Raw genomic sequence first — 19,595 nt, 5'->3', positions numbered from 1 at the left:
GAAACACTTGTATTTGCATGTTCCAATGTCTCTGACCCTTCTTTGACCTTCTTCTTCTCTTTCCCACTACTACTCTCTCAATGAAAGATCAAAGAGAGAAAGACTCGTTTGTGTTCTACTTCCCTATATATAGTTTTAGCCTTTATAGCCGATCTCAAAAGCTTTATCCTCTTCATTTACTTCTCCTCCCTACTCACCACATCAAACACACACACTTATATGTATATAATACACATATATACAGAGAGAGAGAGTCCCCATGCACCGTTCTTATAACCAATCATCTTACTTCAACAAAAACACAACAATTGTCTTAAATTCTCCTTTCGTTTCCAACACTAGTCTCATCACTACTACCACAAGAAGCTTCATTCATTACTACTAGCCACCACAAGAACTCGAGGAAGCTTCTTCATTCACAAGTAGTTTCACAATCACAGATCTCTTGTTTCCCAAATAAGAAGAAGAAAACAAAAAAAAATGCAACAAAACTCTCTTCTTCTTGCTCTGTTCCTCCTCTGTTTCTCACTCCGGTCCGGTTCGGGTCAAAGTGACGATCTTCGAACTCTTCTGGAACTCAAGAACTCTTTCGTCACAAACCCAAAAGACGAAACCATTCTCCGAACTTGGAATGCAGATGATCCCAATTTCTGCAACTGGACCGGGGTCACATGCGGTGGTCGTGTAATCATCGGTTTAAATCTCTCCAGTTTAGGCTTAACCGGGTCAATTTCTCCATCGATTGGCCGGTTTAGTAACCTAACCCACATCGATCTGTCTTCGAACCGTCTCGTTGGTCCCATCCCAACGACTCTCTCCAACCTCTCCGCTTCGTTGGAAACGTTACATCTCTTCTCTAACCAACTCAGCGGCGAGATACCGAGTCAGCTCGGCTCGCTCGTGAATCTCAAGTCGTTAAAACTCGGAGACAACGAGCTCAACGGTTCGATCCCGGAGACGTTTGGGAACCTCGTCAGTCTCCGGATGCTTGCGTTAGCCTCGTGTAAACTCACCGGTACAATACCGAGTCAGCTGGGAAGACTCGTTCAGCTCCAGGCTTTGATTTTACAAGACAACGAGCTCGAAGGTCCGATTCCGCCGGAGATTGGTAACTGCACCAGCCTCGTTTTAATTACCGCGGCGGTGAATCGTCTCAACGGATCGTTACCGGCGGAGCTGAGTCGACTCGCGAACCTCCAGACGCTCAATTTGGGAAAAAACAGTTTCTCCGGTGAGTTACCGAGTCAACTCGGTGATTTGGTTAGTCTCACTTACCTTAACTTGATTGGTAACAAGCTCCAAGGTTTGATTCCGCAGAGATTAACAGAGTTGGTTAATCTTCAAACGCTTGATCTGTCTTCGAACAATCTCACCGGAGAGCTACATGAAGAGTTCTGGAAAATGGATCAGCTCGTGTCCTTGGTTCTATCGAATAATCGTCTCTCTGGTTCATTACCAAAGACTATATGTTCTAACAACACAAGCTTGAAGCAACTGGCTCTGTCTGAAACTCAACTCTCCGGCGAAATCCCGGCGGAAATCGGGAAATGTCAGTCGTTAGAAGCGCTTGATCTGTCTAACAATACCTTCACAGGCCGTATCCCAGATTCGTTGTTTCACCTCGTCGAACTCACGAATCTTTATCTTAACAACAATACCTTGGAAGGTACGTTATCTCCATCAATATCTAACCTAACGAAACTACAAGAATTTACTCTGTATCGCAATAACTTGGAAGGCAAGTTACCGAAGGAAATAGGATTGCTAGGCAAACTGGAGATTCTCTATATATATGAGAACCGGTTCTCGGGTGAAATGCCGATAGAGATTGGGAATTGCACGAAGCTGAAGGCGATTGATTGGTATGGTAATCGAATCAGTGGAGAGATTCCTTCTTCAATAGGAAGATTGAAAGAGCTTACTCTGCTTCACTTGAGAGAGAACGAGCTTGTTGGTAACATTCCCGCCACTTTAGGTAACTGTCACAAACTGACGATTTTGGATTTAGCTGATAACAAGCTCTCGGGTTCGGTACCTTCCTCGTTAGGGTTCTTAACCGCGTTAGAACAGTTACTGATCTACAACAATTCTCTTCAAGGAAACCTTCCGAGTTCACTTGTCAACCTCAAGAACCTCACAAGAATCAATATTTCCAGCAACAAGTTCAATGGTTCGATCAGCCCGTTGTGTGGTTCAAGCTCTTATCTTTCATTTGATGTCACGGAGAACAGATTCGAGGGAGAGATACCACTTGAGCTAGGGAAGTCTCCTAATCTTGATCGGTTAAGGTTAGGGAAGAATCAGTTCACAGGAAGAATCCCTTGGACGTTTGGGAAGATCCGGGAGCTGTCTTTATTGGATATTTCAAGCAATTCTATAACGGGAATCATACCGTTAGAGCTAGGTTTGTGTAAGAAGCTGACACATATTGATCTCAACGGTAACTTTCTTTCAGGGATTATACCTCCGTGGCTTGGAAAGCTTCCATTGTTGGGAGAACTCAAGCTTTCTTCTAATCAGTTCATTGGTTCTCTCCCTACTGAGCTGTTCGACTTAACAAAGCTTCTTGTGTTATCTCTTGATGGCAATTCACTTAACGGCTCGATACCGCAAGAGATTGGAAACTTGGAAGCTCTTAATGCACTTAACCTCGAAAAGAATCAGATTTCAGGTCATCTTCCTTCATCAATAGGCAAGCTGAGCAAGCTTTACGAGCTTAGGTTATCAAGAAACGCCTTGACCGGAGACATCCCAGTTGAGATAGGACAGCTACAAGATCTTCAAAGTGCTTTAGACCTCAGCTATAACAACTTTACCGGACATATTCCGTCCATGGTGTCGACGTTACATAAGCTTGAATCCCTTGATCTGTCTCACAACCAGCTTGTAGGAGAAGTTCCTGGCCAAATCGGAGAAATGAAAAGCTTAGGATATCTCAACCTCTCTTACAACAACCTCGAGGGGAAGTTAAAGAAACAGTTCTCTAGATGGCAAGCTGATGCATTTGTAGGCAATGCAGGTCTTTGTGGAAGCCCTCTAAGTCATTGCAACAGAGCTGGATCAAACAAGAATCAACGAAGTTTTAGTCCCAAAACCGTGGTTTTCATCTCAGCGATATCATCATTAGTAGCGATTGCTTTGATGGTACTTGTAATCTTCCTTTTCTTCAAGCAAAGTCATGACGTTTTCAAGAAAAGGCGAGGAGGGAACAGCGCAGTCTCATCAGACTCTTCTTCTTCTTCACAAGCTCCTCTCTTTAGAAACGGAGGTGCAAAGTCAGATATAAAGTGGGAAGAGATTATGGAAGCTACACGTTACCTTAACGACGAGTACATGATTGGATCCGGAGGGTCAGGAAAAGTTTACAAAGCGGAGTTGAAGAACGGAGAGACGATTGCTGTGAAGAAGATTCTTTGGAAAGATGATTTGATGTCAAACAAGAGCTTTAACAGAGAAGTTAAGACACTTGGAAGAATCAGACATAGACATTTAGTGAAGCTAATGGGTTACTGCAGCAGCAAAGCTGAAGGCTTGAATTTGTTGATTTATGAGTATATGGAGAACGGAAGCGTTTGGGATTGGATTCACACGAAGAAGAAGGAGTGTCTTGGTTGGGAGACAAGATTGAAGATAGCAGTTGGGTTGGCTCAAGGAGTTGAGTATCTTCATCATGATTGTGTTCCTCCGATTGTGCACCGCGATATTAAATCGAGTAATGTGCTTCTTGATTCCAACATGGAAGCACATTTAGGAGATTTCGGACTTGCCAAGATCTTAAGTGAAAATTATGACACCAACACAGAATCAAACACTATGTTTGCAGGCTCTTATGGCTACATTGCGCCAGGTACATTACACGTCTTTCTCAAGTTTCTTGACTTGGCTTTTTCAACTGTTAATGCTAATGTTTTTGTTCTTTGGTTTTATGTTCAGAGTATGCTTACACGTTGAAGGCGACTGAGAAGAGCGATGTTTACAGTATGGGGATAGTGTTGATGGAGATTGTGACTGGTAAAATGCCAACGGAGAAAATGTTTGATGAAGAGACGGATATGGTTAGATGGGTACAGACTGTTCTTGATACCCCGCCGGGTTCTTCAGCGAGAGAGAAGCTGATTGATTCAGAGCTCAAACTGCTCTTACCCCGCGAAGAAGAAGCAGCTTACCAAGTTCTTGAAATAGCGATTCAGTGCACAAAGACTTATCCGCAGGAGAGACCATCTTCAAGACAAGCTAGTGACTACCTTCTTAATGTCTTCAACAATAGAGCTTCCAGTTACAGGGAGGTTCGAACTGATGATACCTATAAATGATTTTGGAGACGTGAAGCTTAAGTGAACTCGAAATATTTCTTCTTTTTGACAACTCTGTTTTGCTTTGACAGTAGATTGCTACATCATTTGCGTAGTAGCAGTCATATCAGTTTGTGAAAAATAAATAAATTAAGCATGTATTGCTTTCTTATGATTCTTCTTGACAACAAGATTACTCTTCAATTTGCTAAAGAAGAAAATTACCACCCTAACAAAAAAAAAAAAAATTACCATTTCAACTCCCAACTAAATATGTAGTTTATTAGCATTACTAATTTACTACTAGCCATAGAATATGAAAAAATATTATCTTTAATAGAATATGACCCGTGCAGTGCTAGAGCACGGGTTAAATTTTCTTTTGTTTATTTTGTAATTTTTGTTCAAAACACCATATATGTGATTATTTTATTTGTTTAAATTTTTTTTTGTTGGATGAAACATTATGTCATGAAATCATATGCTGAATATGACCAAAAAAAAAATATGCTGAATATGATTTATGAAAATAACATATATTTTGTAAGATCTATTCTAGTAGATCTAGATTTTCACCCGCGGCATACCGCGAGTTAAGCTGTGTGGTAAAAAAAAATCAATTTTTGTTTGTATATTTTGTTTGATTTGTTTAGTGTTTAAAAATATATATTGTATTTTGATTGTTAATTCTATGACTTAACCCATAGTATACGGCATATTAATTTTATGACTAAATATGTAACGTATGTTTATCAAAATCATCTTGACCGAGAAACCCTACTAAACAACATTATTCCAAACTTTAATTTAATCCGAGAAATCATATTTCTTGAAATTTCAACCTATGCTCTAGCAAGAAATCTTATTTCTTGGAATTCTTTCATATTATAGTTACATATTATTGACTTGTGCTATAATAAATCAAATTTGAGTGTTTATAATTTGTAACTGTTTGATCTATCATACATTATTCTTAAAAATATCAGATTAAACTAATTTAAAATATTTCAAATTAAATTATTTAAATTTTTTTATTATAGTATATAAAATTATACAACTCAACAAAAGAAATATATGAAATTGAATTTAAATATTCAAATTTTGACCCGTTACTCAGTCAAAATTTTAGTTGAATAGATATTCTTTAAAAGAATAATAGTACTAAAACTTGAATATTTTATAGATTGAACAACTTTTTTTTTGTATGAATATGGTGTATTTCGGTGAATGGAGATGTCAATAATTTATACTAAACGTTTGGAAGGGTGTTAGGTAAGATCTTATTTTGTTTGATTAATCGTAAATCACGCTTAAGCGTGATTAATTTCCAAGATTTTCTTTTTATAATTGCCTAACAATATATATGGCCTAACAGTATATGGTTGTTAAAGATTTTATTTTTTTAAAGTGTATCTCGGTATAATTAAGAAGTTAACCCATAAAACCTATTTTGTAACCAACTAATGAATCAAATAATAACTACTTATAACTTTATAACTTATAACTATCATATACACTACCAAAAAGAAATTGTGTACTGAGATTTATAAGATATCTATATATATATAGTGAGAGCAAGTCCTCAAGACTTAGCTTTTCTCTTATATACTTTTTTTTATTCATAAGACTCGGCTTCTTCTCTATAGATTATTGTTTATTTGTATCTTTCTGTTTTCTTGAGTGTAACAAAACAAAGCGATATTTAAAAACAGAACAGAGGATTTGGTTTTGATCTTTATAAGAAAATGGCGTCTATAGAAATGGCTTCGAGGGATCATAACAAGAAAGAAAAGAATCTCACAGTTTTTGTTACTGATCGTTTCAATAGCTGTCGTGCTTTTCCTATCGATGATTATGCAAGTAATGAAGAGAAGAGTAAACAGGTTCTTGAATGTTCTTCAAGATCCTCTGTTTTGAAAACAGGGGAACCACTGCAGATTCCTTCTTCCAACCACAATCCAACTTCTTCTCCGCTAGTGACCAATTCCAATCCGTTTTGTAATCCGGGTCAACCTGAGACCTCTTCAAGAAATGGTGTCATCATTGGAGCTTCTTCTCTGGTTCAGATTTGGGAAGCTCGGTCGCAGCAGTCAAGCTCGAGTCTAAGTCAATCGCTAATCAATAGCAGGACGAGTTCTGGATTAAGTCTCTCAGACATTTCGAATTCGAGTTCTTTTTCTGAGTTTCTCAACGACGTGGAGAGAAAAAACAACGAAAGCAGTGGTGAAGAAATAGATTGGTCTCCTCAATCAGATACGTGTAATGTTTCAAATTCTTGTGAGAATGATAGAGAAGGAAGATGTTTTCTTGAACTGGCTACTTGTATCACTAGGGTAAGAGGGCGGCAAGCAAGTGAAGACGTTTGTAAGATGATTTTGCGTAACCGAGAAATTGATCTCGAATGGCTCGATGATCGCAACGCGGTTTCAAAGTTCTCTCGTCGCGGGTGCCGGCGTCTTCAGGTTACTTTTATTTTATCCTAAACCGGTAATTAATTTAATACATAACACTTCAGACGATGTAACTTAAAATGATCTCTTCCTTGTTGTTTAGTATATGCTTAGAATCCGAAGTTTAGAAAGGTGCATTGCCATTCAAGAAAGATATATGTTGAAATCAGCAACATCTAGTGTGATGAATCACAGGTAATGATCAGCTTATTAATATTGTTCCTTCAGTTATGTGACTTCAGTTACTTAAACCAAGCTTATATTGATTGATCAATGGAATCAAAATGTAGGAATAAATATAAGACAAAAACTGAGAAGGGGTCTTGGGAAAATTTGAATAGCGCGGGAGAAACTAAAAAGTTATCTAGACCACTATCTTTTCGGATGAAGAGGGTGTGTAAAATGGCCTGCAAAACAGGAGATAAGAATGGTTTGCAAGAAAGAATGGAGAGTAGTAACACAAGGAAGAATCAGGAAGCGGCTTTTAAGCCGGAAATCGCCAAGAAAGCTGTCTTGACTGAAGCTGCAAGCAATATGAACAGTTCAAAGAAACCTGAAATTGAGGGGAAAAGTACAGAAGAAGGAGAAGGGTTGAGAAAAGCTATGGTGAAGGAAAGTAAAGAAACGAACAAGTCTTCATTGAGTACTGCTGAGAAAGTGAATCTTTGGGATTCTAAGGGGAGAGCTAATAGGAGAAGACCTATGGGGAAAGCTAAAGACGAGGAAAAAGATGCAAGAAGAGCCATTGATGTGAAGACTGTAGAGAGAAATAACGAAAGGCGAAAGAACGAAGAAGTTAGTATTTTTGAAAAAGACAAAACCATGGAGATTGAGGAATATAGAACCAACCCTCAAGAAGTTACATCAGTGGTTTGTTTGGAGCAAAGAAAGGAAGAAGAAAATGTAAGTCACATCTTTAGAGAGAGCGGTAGAGAGGAAAAATCTTCACAAAACGATGAAGAAATATCAAAAGACAAGAAGCAAGAAGGGTCATGTCTGATTCATGAAACACCAATATTTCAAAGGGATTGGGATGAAAATGTAACGGAATATAAAGAATATGAAGATTACAATGGAGAGAGTATGTATTATGATTGGATTAGCGATATATCGCGCCCACGAAGTTATTGGGAAGCTCTCAAGAAACAACGGGAGCTCGAGGTCATGAACAAGAGTTCAGAGAAAGATGATATGCGGAACTTAATCGAGATGTATGTTATAATGTGATCCATTCGTCATTTTCTAAAGATTAGTTTTACTATCTTTAATAACATGTGTGATTGACTGATTGCTTGCGTAGAAGGACAGTTTCTGGCTTCCTCGCAAGTGAGTTTCGGGAAAAGATTGACAAAATCATTATCTCACGCATGCAAAAGAGATTAGAAGTAGAAAGCAATCTTGTTGAAGAAGAAGAAGATAACGAGGAGAGCTTGGGTGAGTGTTCAGCAAGGTACCAAGAGGACCTAGAAGAAACTGAAACAGAGAAGGTAGATCTAATTGAACCAATAACTGTAAGTGATGGTTTTAGCCAACATCTCTTGATCGTTACTACAATTTCTTTAAAACCTAAGGACCTCCTCTATGAGTTTTTCTCTGTTTTGCTATGCTTATTTCTTAGGTTAGTAGCGTTGCGTGTTGGTGAAGTATAGATTTATGGTTGTGTGTTAGTAAAGTAACAGATTTATGATGAACACAGGAAACACAGATGATATGTGACCTCAGACAACAAATCAAACAGCTTCAAAGAGAAATGCTCGAACTACAAAGTTTAGTCAAATCTTGCGTCGATTTCCAGAAATCCATGAAGTCTGAATCACTTTCTGGTGAGTAAACACTATTCTTGATTCAGTTAAAAGAAAGAATCCTCCATTATTGATGTAAACTATAACTTTGAACTATGTCAAACTCAGTTTCAGATTCTCTGGAAAGGAATTGTTCTATCTGCTTGGAGATGCCTATAGACTCACTTCTCAATAGGTACGTCTTATAGGATATAAATATGTGTAAATATAAGTTTAGGGATCTATGTGCAAATATCTTTAACCCTAGTCTCCTCTCTGTTGTATAAATATGTGAACTCATTCATTTTACAATTAATAAGAAACATTCAGTTTCTATATGGTATCAGAGCCTCGATCGATATAACCCTAAAAAAATTTTTTTACACGCCACCGCCGCCATGTCTACCTCTGGCAATGTCTCTCCTTCCACCGGTGAAGTCATCATGACAACAACTCAACCTCTTTTCATGGTGAACACTAGCAATGTCACCAAACTCAATGATACCAACTACTTGATGTGGAGTCTTCAGATCCACGCTTTGGTGGATGGTTATGAGCTTGCCGGATTTCTTGATGGATCCGCTGTTGCTCCTGCTCCTACACTGACAAACGGAGCCACCTCCACCCCTAATCCAGACTTTGCTCTCTGGAAACGCCAAGATCGTCTGCTGTTTAGCTCTCTTCTTGGAGCGATGTCTCCGTCTGTCCAACCTCTAGTCTCCCGTGCCACCACCACTGCCGCCGTCTGGGAGACTCTTGCCTCTACCTTTGCCAAACCGAGCCGTGGCCATGTCCAAGGCATCCGCACCCAACTCAAGGTATGGACCAAAGGGAATAAAACCATTGATGAATATGTACGTGGTCTTGTTATTCGTTTCGATGAACTCGCAGCCCTTGGTAAACCTATGGATCATGATGATCAAATTGAGAAGATACTCGAAGGCCTTCCTGAAGATTTCAAACCTGTTGTTGACCAAATTGAGAGTAAGGATACTACTCCAACCATTTCCGATGTTCATGAGCGTTTACGTAACCGTGAAGCCAAGCTCCTTGCAATTGCTGCTGTGCCTCCAACTCCATATCCCGCCTCTGCAAACGTTGTTCACCATCGACCAAACAACAACAACAACAACTCCTCCAACACCTACAACAACAGGAACAACAACCGTTCTCGCTCCCAATCCCAACGTTTTCCGAGCAACAACAACAACTCGTGGCAGTCCTACCAAGGCAATACCAACAATCGGTCTTCCAAGCCGTACTTAGGCAAATGTCAACTGTGTCACGAACAAGGCCACAGTGCACGTCGCTGTCCACAGCTTCACTTGATTCAGTCTTCTTCATCTCACTCGAGTCCATTTACCCCGTGGCAGCCTCGTGCTAACATAGTCGCAGCCAACTCTTCACCGGAAATCCTTGACAGTGGAGCCACTCACCATATCACCAATGACCTCAACAATCTCACACTGCACCAACCCTACAATGGTGGTGATGATCTCACCATTGCTGATGGATCCAACATGACCATCACTCACACGGGTTCTTCACTTCTTCCCTCACACTCTCGCCCGTTAAAATTGGATAACATACTTTGTGTTCCTCATATACACAAGAATCTAATTTTTGTGTATCGTCTTTGTAACACTAACCTTGTGTCTGTTCATCTCTATCCTTCATTCTTTCAGGTGAAGGATCTCAGTACGGGGGTCCTATTACTCCAAGGTCGTGCCAATAACGAGCTATATGAATGGCCAGTCACCAATCCGCGAGCGATGGCTATGTTGTCTTCATCTGGTCCGCGCACAAACTTACTCTCGTGGCACTCAAGATTGGGCCATCCTTCTCCACCTATCTTAAACACTATTGTTTCTACTTTTTCGCTTCCTGTTGCAACTTCCACTTCAAAAACATTATCTTGCTCCGATTGTCTTATTAATAAAACACACAAGCTTCCATTTTCTCAAAACACCATTGCTTCGATTCGCCCTCTTGAATACATTTACTCTGATGTGTGGACTTCACCTATCCTTTCAACTCAAAACTACAAATATTACCTTGTCCTCATAGATCACTTTACTCGATATACCTGGCTGTACCCACTCCAACGCAAATCCGATGTCAAACACGTTTTCATCACCTTCAAAGCATTGGTTGAAAATCGATTTCAGAACAAGATTGGGACATTGTTCACCGACAATGGAGGTGAATTTATGGCTCTTCGTGGTTTTCTTGCTACTCAAGGCATCTCCCATCTTACATCACCACCCCACACTCCTGAACACAACGGGATTTCAGAACGGAAGCATCGGCATATTGTTGAAACGGGTCTCACTCTCATGTCCACTGCCTCGGTCCCGAAAGAACATTGGCCGTATGCACTTGCTACTGCAGTCTATTTGATTAACCGGATGCCCACGCCTGTGATTAATCTCCAATCGCCTTTTCAGAAGCTCTTTGGTACCCCACCTAATTATGAAAAGCTTCGTGTCTTTGGCTGCTTGTGTTTTCCCTGGTTGCGACCTTACACACAACACAAACTAGATGATCGGTCTCGAGGCTGTGTTTTTCTTGGGTATTCTGCAACTCAAAGTGCTTATTACTGCTATCACATTCCGACTGGTCGTCTCTATACGTCACGGCATGTACAATTTGTTGAACATGAGTTTCCATTTCGTGTCTCTACGCCAATTACACAAGACTCCTCTCCACCAGCTCACACCACTTCCTCGTCCTCACTGGTTTCTCCAGTTGTGGTTCACTTCACCCCGGCGACTACACCTCCATCAAACCCGGGTCCTCTGCTTCCCGCTCCCGCTGTGTCTGGTGATCCTCCTCCACTTGGTCGTGATATACGTTTTACGTATCAGCGACGAACCCCACGTACGAATCCACCTAGACCTCAACCATCCTCCCGACACCGAGATTCTATCCCTAATGAACCCGTTCCTGCTCCCTCATCATCTTCTCGAGTTGCCTCCTCTGTTGCGACTCCACCGTCGTCTCTCGCGTCGTTACAGCCTTCGCCTATAGGACCCTCGTACTCTGACCTTCACTCGCCTTCCTCTTCCACACAGGTATTATCTCCTATCCTTACTTCATCTTCTTCCTCTCCCTCTAACTCGGAGCCTACTGCTCTTCTTGAAAATGAACCGCAACCCACGGTTCAGCCTCACCCTCTTCCTCCAGAGCCCACTGCTCCACGACAAAATGAGTTGCAACCCCCAACTCAGCCACAACCACTACCAAATCCACCACCACACCAAGCTCTTCCACAACAACCACAGAACCCAAATAACATTATTGAACCACCACAAAATGTCCACAAAATGACAACTAGAGCCAAAAACAATATTACCAAACCTTCCCGCAAATGGAGTCTTCATGTTAACTCTCGGACAATTTCCAAAGAACCAAAAACGATAATTCAAGCCTTAAAGGATCCCCATTGGCGACGAGCTAGTTCAAAGGAGTTTGATGCGTTAGTAGTCACACACACTTGGGATCTTGTTCCGCCTGCTGCACATCAAAATGTTGTTGGCTGTAAGTGGGTTTTCACAACCAAATATCTTGCCAATGGTGATCTCGATCGGTACAAGGCTCGTTTAGTAGCCAAGGGGTATCATCAACAGTATGGAAAGGATTACGCAGAGACCTTTAGCCCGGTCATCAAGTCAACGACAATTCGCGTAGTTCTTGATGTTGCTGTGAAACTTGCTTGGCCTATCAAACAGTTAGATGTCAATAATGCTTTTCTACAAGGTGAATTGACTGAGGAAGTCTATATGTCCCAACCGCCTGGCTTTGTTGACCCGGATCATCCTCATCATGTCTGCCGACTCCGGAAACCTATCTACGGTCTCAAACAGGCGCCGCGTGCATGGTATATGTCTCTCAAACAACACCTTCTTGATACTGGTTTTACTAACTCTCTTGCGGATACTTCATTGTTCATTCAGACTTCTGGTTCGTATCTCACCTATGTCCTCGTTTATGTTGACGATATCATCGTCACGGGTAATCACTCTGCTGTTATAGACCGTGTTCTCCAATCCTTTGCTGACCGTTTCTCCATCAAGGATCCCACTGATATTCACTACTTCCTTGGAATTGAAGTCTCACGCTCGTCGCGCGGCCTTCACCTTATGCAGCGTAAGTATATTATGGATCTTCTAGTCAAAAATAACATGTCTGAAGCAAAACCTGTTGCAACCCCGCTTCCTACCTCACCAAAGTTAACGCTCCATGGTGGCACACCGCTGGTGGATGCCTCGCAATACCGATCAGTGGTTGGGAGCCTGCAGTATCTCTCTTTCACACGACCAGACATTTCTTATGCTGTCAACCGCTTGTCTCAGTTCATGCACCATCCGACGCAAGATCATTGGGTTGCCGCAAAACGTGTCCTCCGCTACCTTGCTGGGACTCCAACACATGGTATCTACATGAATGCTTCTTCTCCTGTTACTCTCCATGCGTTTTCTGATGCAGATTGGGCTGGTGACACAGATGACTATGTTTCTACTAATGGTTATGTTGTCTACAATGGTCGAAATCCCGTTTCCTGGTCGTCTAAGAAACAACGGGGTGTTGCCCGCTCGTCTACCGAAGCTGAATATAGGGCTGTAGCAAACACTGCTGCCGAGGTCCGCTGGTTGTGTTCTCTTCTCTCTGACCTACACATTGTCTTACCCACTACACCGGTTATATATTGTGACAACATTGGTGCGACTTACCTGTGTGCAAATCCGGTCTTTCACTCCAGGATGAAACATATTGCTCTTGACTATCATTTTGTTCGCAGTCAGATACAGTCCAAGCTGCTACGGGTCTCCCATGTCTCTACCCATGATCAGTTGGCTGACACACTAACTAAACCTCTATCACGAGCTAAGTTCACGGATGCATGTTTCAAGCTGGGTGTCGCAAAGCTCCCTCCATCTTGAGGGGGCGTATAGGATATAAATATGTGTAAATATAAGTTTAGGGATCTATGTGCAAATATCTTTAACCCTAGTCTCCTCTCTCTTGTATAAATATGTGAACTCATTCATTTTACAATTAATAAGAAACATTCAGCTTCTATACGTCTGTCTCCTTGTAAAGCCTAGCTAGAAAGCGACTAAGGTTGAAACGCGAAAGCTGTAATGAAACTGCGGTTTTGTTTTGCAGGTGTGGACATATGTGCACTTGTCTGCAATGTGCTCATGAGCTTCAATGGAGTAGTGGGAGATGCCCGATCTGTATGGCTCCAATTGTAGATGTTGTGAGGGCATTTCTTGATTCTTAGGGGCACAAGAAACAGACGACGAAATAAAACGTTTAACTCAAAATTTTATTATATGCTAAGGTGAAACAATCTGATTATATAATAATGCTAAGTAAAGTTTATATCTTTTCTATAAAAAAAAAAAATCATGTGAAACTAATAAGAATGTTTGTAATTTGTAAATATGATTTTCTCTAATGGATGATTTAATTCATGTAATCAAATTTAATGTGTTGGCCAAAATCGTTGCAGCAAAAAACATGAAAATGATATACTATTATTTAGATAACTAAGGGACCCTTTGTAACGACTACAGATACAAATTGGCTAGAGACAAAGTTTTCAGATTGCCCAACATTGGTTGGACATATCTTTTGAACAGTTTCTTTCTTTCTTTCTTTTTTTTTGGGACAAATGAACAGTTTCTTTCATCCTACTAAATATATATACTATATATTTTTTTTTTTTGGTGTTCATTATACGGATTTAAATTCAGTATACAAAATATCGATGTTACTATTACTATATAATGTGGTTGTTTTATGAAATTTTATAGAGTATACAACAATATTATAGTTTGAAAATACAACATAACAATTGTTTTATAGAAATGAAGTTTAAAGAAAAATTCATATAAAGTTAAAACAAAAACATACATTAATATATCACCTTCTATATATATGTAAAATTTATATGATTACTAGTTTATGATATGAATGAGAGCATATATTTACATAGAGAATCCAAAAAATATATTATCTAGTGGATCTTTGTTAAATTTTACACAAGTCTGATTTGGGGCCAAAATACTTTATTATTTTATAGGAGTAGTAGTGTTTATTAATTTATAGAGGTTTTACTGATCAACAATTATTCTTAAGATTAGTGAAATATATATGCTAAATAGTTGAAAATTAATATGTTATTCGCAAAACTAGAACCAGACCAGCGCCACATGAAATGAAAGTGCTCTTCACATCTTTCTACAATATACATTATAGTTTACAATCATGCATGTCTATAAGTATCATTCTATAAGTATCATTATCAATATATTGAAGAAAATACCATGATATAACTTATAAGTATATGGTGCGGTGCACACACAAAAAAAGAGGTATGTGGGCAACAAAAGGTTGTTTGGCCGAAGAAAGAAAAAAGAGAAACTATTTAAAGCTTTTAGAAAAATTTAATCCATTTCTTTTTGTTAAAACGTTAAATCGTCACAAAAATTTCTTTTATATGTTTTATTCATTAACACATGGGATGTCTCCTCCTCGTGATTCCATTTAAAGAATCACATCCCATCATTTTCATTTCCTTCTTTATTTCCTCAAACCTTTTTGTAATATTATCTTCTTATATAAAACATCAAACATTTTGTATCCTATTAAATTAGTAATTATTAAAAAGAGATTTCGGGTCTATTAAGAAAGGATAAAAAGAAGATGAAGAAAGAGTTGACGTTTGAAGAGACTTTGGTTGTTCGGTTGTCATCCTACAAAGCTTCAGCTTAACTTTAAAATGATTTCCTTTTTCTAGACCACTAATTAATTTCTTAAGTATTCAATTAACTTGTTTATCCATGTGATGTGTTTCGCTAATTCGCCCTAATTAACAAGAGGATAATTGACATATATATTATGTTGGAGTTAGTTTTCTAATCCATACTATACAATCAGTGTATTTAAATATTTGTATGGATCATCAGTTATAGTTATTTTAATTTATAATCATATGTCGTTGCACAAAAAAAAAAGAAATTCATATGTTTGGTGATTATCCTTAAAAGCTTTGAATTATTATATAATTTTGAAGGACCATATATGTAGATAAAGGCTTAAATGTAAGCTTTAGTTGCTAAAAGATGAGATTCCACACACAAAAAAAAAAGCTGGAAGCTGGTCCATTGTTACACAGCTTGAATCTTGGGACCAATTTATTCGTATGCCACATCTCTTCTTTTTTTCTTTATCATTTATCTGTATATTACTATCATTTTAGTATTGTACTAGTTTCTTATTCTAGATAAGTACTTGTCATAATGTCTTGTTGGTTGTATGTAGCTAAATGACAATCGCGATGTCATCTCTTCTTAATAGTTAACTTATGATATTTCCTTTGTTTCACCATGATTAGTATAATCCAAACAAATTAATATATACTGTATTATGATTTTCATTATGTCACTTAAAAACATGTTTATTTTAAATCAAAAACGCCTCATATTTTAAATTTTATTTGAAACGAATGAAATATTTTCTTTTGAATTAATGAAAATGATTATTTTACTTGAAACAATAGATACACTTGGTCTAAAACTTTTTTTTTTTTGTCAACCATTGGATCACAACTGGCCGGCTCATTATCCAAATTCCTATATTTATAGGAGCCGGGACTCGATCCCGGGTGTGATGGTGCCTTCTACAAATGGACTTACCTCCTGCCATTGCACTAAGGTCACTTTGGTCTAAAACTTTAAAATTCTAGAGGTAATTAGCTTCATAATGTTTTTGAAACTTTTTAATTTGTGACTTTTTTTTTCTCAAACTTCTCTCATTTTTGTTTTTTCCTCACGGAAATACTCATGAATTGACAGAAATTTACTATTCACAATCACACGCAACGAATATTTCTCTTGTCGATGAACATTGTTTGGTTGATTTGGGAAATCTATCCCGAACATAGCTAATAAGAAGGAGAAAAAAAACAGATATGATTGTGATCAAATTGTCAAGCTGGATCTTAAATGAAAGGTCTCTCTCAAAATTAAAATAACTCGGCACTTGCAATATTAACAGTAAAGGCAAAAGTGAGAGAAGGACCCTTCTTCTTTCTCATCGCTGACAAATTGCTAAATCATCATTCATCATTCATAACGAATCATACATTGAAGAAATATTTCTCAAACTATATAAAACAAGAACTTGTATGTAAACTTTTAAAATTATGAACTTTGAACTAGTTCATTGACAAGAATGTTAAAAATCCACTAAGTGCAATTCAAGATATGGAAGACCAGAGATACGAACGAAACTCTAAAGATGTGGTTTGTATTTACATAAAAATGATAAAATCAATATGCATGTAAATATAGTCACTAGTGCTGCTACCTAATCCGTTTTAGCATTGGTGTTATTATGAGAAACTAAGAAAAACTTTACATTTGTTTGAATTTCTTAAAACGGTTTCTAAAATAATTTGGGATTTAAAAAAAATTATGTTAATATGTAACCAATTCGTCTGTAAAGAAGATAATATCGAACGATTAGATACAATAAAAGACTGTCGAGATATATAAATATGAGATAAGCGGTAAAAGAAAAAAAGAATGTGGTGTCCTTGTCCTACAGTGTGACCCAAGAATAGCACTTCCCTAAGCCATAGGCTATTCTGGAATTGCATTACATTTCTCACCCCACCATGTTCCTAAAGAATCCTACTTCTCTTTCACTCCCAAACCCTAATTAATTAAAACCCTAATCAAACCCTACAAACCTCATTACACACAATCCAAGTCTCTAGTGTCCAAAAAACCTTAACTAATTAGTGTGCATACATTAAATATGAGTTGCCCACTAGCACTTATTAATATTGATGCCTACCCCACAACTAATCATCATCCTCTTTTCCCACATATAAAAACCCTTTTAGAGATCTCAACTTTGTTTCATCCCATTTATCATCATCCTTCAAGACCACAAAAGCTAGACGTACAAGAAAAAAAAATGTGTTCCTCAAAATTAAAAAACCTGACCCAAGAAAACATCTCCCAAATCAACGGTCGTCCAGTTCTTCAACCGAAATCGAACCAAGTGCCGACATTAGACCGACGTAACTCACTCAAGAAGTCTCCTACTAAGCCTTTGACTTCAATTGCATCAAAGATACCCTCACCTAGACCAATTTCTCTAATCTCTCCTCCTTTGTCTCCTAACTCAAAATCCTTGAAAAAACCAGCCGGTTCTTGCAAGGAACTACTTAGGTCTAGCTCCGAAAAGTCTAAACCGGTGAAATCGCCCAGGAACAGTGATGGTGGCTACAAAGAGGTTATTTCCATGGCAATTGTTCAGAAGCAGCCTGGAAGTATAGCAGCTGCAAGAAGAGAAGAGGTTGCAATAAAACAAGAAGAGAGAAAGAAGAAAATATCTCATTACGGTAGGATCAAATCGGTAAAATCGAACGAGAAAACCGTAACCGTTGAGCATGAGAAGAAGAAGAGGTGCAGTTTCATCACTACAAGTTCAGGTCTGTAAACGTTACCTTGTTCAACAAGAAAACCTAAATTTCTTTACCATCCATTATAATTCAACTTTAATTAGTTTGATCCAAAATCTTGATTTGCTTCAACAGATCCAATATATGTCGCTTACCATGACCAAGAATGGGGAGTTCCAGTTCATGAAGACAAGTAAATAAAATTTTTCATTTTTTCCATACATAAAACCAATTTTTATAATAATTAAAACTAATTAATTATAATCACTGTTCAATTTTTTTTCAGACTATTATTTGAGCTTTTGGTGTTAACCGGCGCTCAGGTCGGATCAGATTGGACTTCGGTTTTAAAGAGAAGAAACACTTTAAGGTAAGAAATTTCAAGAAACCCCCAAATCAAAGTCAAATTTTTTTCGTATAAAGTTTTGATACTTTTTTACTTTTCTTGTAAAAAATTTTGGTCTGACTCTATAACCTTTGGTTTTACAGAGAGGCTTTCTCTGGTTTCGAAGCAGAGTTGGTCGCAGACTTCAACGAGAAGAAGATACAATCAATAGTCAACGACTATGGCATTGACATTAGCCAAGTCCGTGCAATTGTTGACAACTCTAAACAAATTCTCAAGGTATATATATATATATATATATATATATATATATATATATATATTAGTTTGGTTACCACAATATATACATATAATTAAATTGTCAAATTCTCTAAAGTAAAATTATTTGAGTATTGTTTTATAGGTAAAAAGAGATATCGGGTCATTCAACAAATACATTTGGGGGTTTATGAAACATAAACCGGTCACCACAAAATACACATCATGCCAAAAGATTCCGGTTAAGACATCGAAATCAGAGACCATAAGTAAAGACATGGTTCGTCGTGGGTTTAGGTTCGTTGGTCCGACGGTTATACATTCGTTAATGCAAGCCGCCGGTTTAACTAACGACCACTTGATCACATGTCCGAGGCATCACGAGTGTACTGCCATGGCGGCTTTATAGGCAAAAAAAAGATCATTGTTGTTTGTTGTCACATTGGCTTTAATTTATGTAACTAAATAATATTTATGTGTTATAGTATTTTAGTACTATATCTTTTCTTTCTGTCAACATTGTTAGTACTATATCTACCATGTGATATGTAGGTTGAGGTCCTAACTTTAGGTATTTGATATTTGTACAAAGGTGTTTTTCTTTTATGTGTGTGTGTGTGATTCTGCTTAAAGTTTAATATATGAGTATTGGTATTTATTTTAGTTTGTTTAATTTTTTTTTTAGGTTAAGAGTTGATAGTTTGTGGGTATGGGGAATAAAGAAGAGAGAACCCACAGAGCATGTGTGCTAAAGGTGGGAAGCAATGTCATGTGGTATAGATTATCAATGAATTTTTTTTTATAATTTGTTTTCTTTTTTAATTAGTTGATAACAAATTTTATTTGAGTTGGAAGAAAATTTTGAAAAGAAGCTTTATTACTCCCATCTGCTACAAAATATCATGCAATTCTCAGTTCTAAAGTATTTCAATATATATATATATAATATATATATATAATGAGTGAAATATATGCAAATGGAAT

The 19,595-nt window shown here is 38.0% G+C and overlaps 3 protein-coding genes across 3 annotated transcripts; all 3 read left to right on the top strand.

Annotated features, from left to right (window-relative positions):
* Positions 1 to 4,467, top strand: LOC104771649 (LRR receptor-like serine/threonine-protein kinase GSO2). Its single transcript, XM_010496214.3, has 2 exons — positions 1 to 3,847; positions 3,934 to 4,467. Exons 1-2 carry the CDS (start codon positions 481 to 483, stop codon positions 4,311 to 4,313), a joined length of 3,747 nt encoding a protein of 1,248 aa, XP_010494516.2. The 5' UTR covers positions 1 to 480; the 3' UTR covers positions 4,314 to 4,467.
* Positions 4,468 to 6,052: 1,585 nt separating this feature from the next.
* Positions 6,053 to 8,732, top strand: LOC104772805 (uncharacterized). Its single transcript, XM_087504052.1, has 6 exons — positions 6,053 to 6,754; positions 6,846 to 6,937; positions 7,033 to 7,953; positions 8,043 to 8,253; positions 8,439 to 8,565; positions 8,653 to 8,732. Exons 1-6 carry the CDS (start codon positions 6,053 to 6,055, stop codon positions 8,730 to 8,732), a joined length of 2,133 nt encoding a protein of 710 aa, XP_087360178.1.
* Positions 8,733 to 17,115: 8,383 nt separating this feature from the next.
* On the top strand, positions 17,116 to 19,416 carry LOC104771648 (uncharacterized). The gene is made up of 5 exons (XM_010496213.2): positions 17,116 to 18,037; positions 18,143 to 18,200; positions 18,294 to 18,377; positions 18,497 to 18,632; positions 18,757 to 19,416. Exons 1-5 carry the CDS (start codon positions 17,356 to 17,358, stop codon positions 19,018 to 19,020), a joined length of 1,224 nt encoding a protein of 407 aa, XP_010494515.2. The 5' UTR covers positions 17,116 to 17,355; the 3' UTR covers positions 19,021 to 19,416.
* The last annotated feature ends 179 nt before the right edge of the window (positions 19,417 to 19,595 follow it).

This window comes from Camelina sativa, chromosome 20 (assembly GCF_030686135.1).
Source record: "Camelina sativa cultivar CO46 ecotype springtype chromosome 20, ASM3068613v1".
Lineage (NCBI taxonomy): Eukaryota > Viridiplantae > Streptophyta > Magnoliopsida > Brassicales > Brassicaceae > Camelina > Camelina sativa.
Note: the sequence above shows the minus strand (reverse complement) of the source record. Positions and strands in the feature narration are given on the sequence as shown.

Excerpts from the sequence above, each read along its gene's own strand:
- LOC104771648 (XM_010496213.2), top strand. The coding sequence starts at position 17,356 with ATGAGTTGCCCACTAGCACTTATTAATATTGATGCCTACCCCACAACT. Across the intron at positions 18,378-18,496 it reads AAGAGAAGAAACACTTTAAG|AGAGGCTTTCTCTGGTTTCG; the intron begins GTAAGAAATTTC and ends TTGGTTTTACAG. Across the intron at positions 18,633-18,756 it reads ACTCTAAACAAATTCTCAAG|GTAAAAAGAGATATCGGGTC; the intron begins GTATATATATAT and ends ATTGTTTTATAG.
- LOC104772805 (XM_087504052.1), top strand. The coding sequence starts at position 6,053 with ATGGCTTCGAGGGATCATAACAAGAAAGAAAAGAATCTCACAGTTTTT. Across the intron at positions 6,938-7,032 it reads TCTAGTGTGATGAATCACAG|GAATAAATATAAGACAAAAA; the intron begins GTAATGATCAGC and ends ATCAAAATGTAG. Across the intron at positions 8,566-8,652 it reads GAAGTCTGAATCACTTTCTG|TTTCAGATTCTCTGGAAAGG; the intron begins GTGAGTAAACAC and ends TGTCAAACTCAG.
- LOC104771649 (XM_010496214.3), top strand. The coding sequence starts at position 481 with ATGCAACAAAACTCTCTTCTTCTTGCTCTGTTCCTCCTCTGTTTCTCA. Across the intron at positions 3,848-3,933 it reads TTATGGCTACATTGCGCCAG|AGTATGCTTACACGTTGAAG; the intron begins GTACATTACACG and ends TTTTATGTTCAG.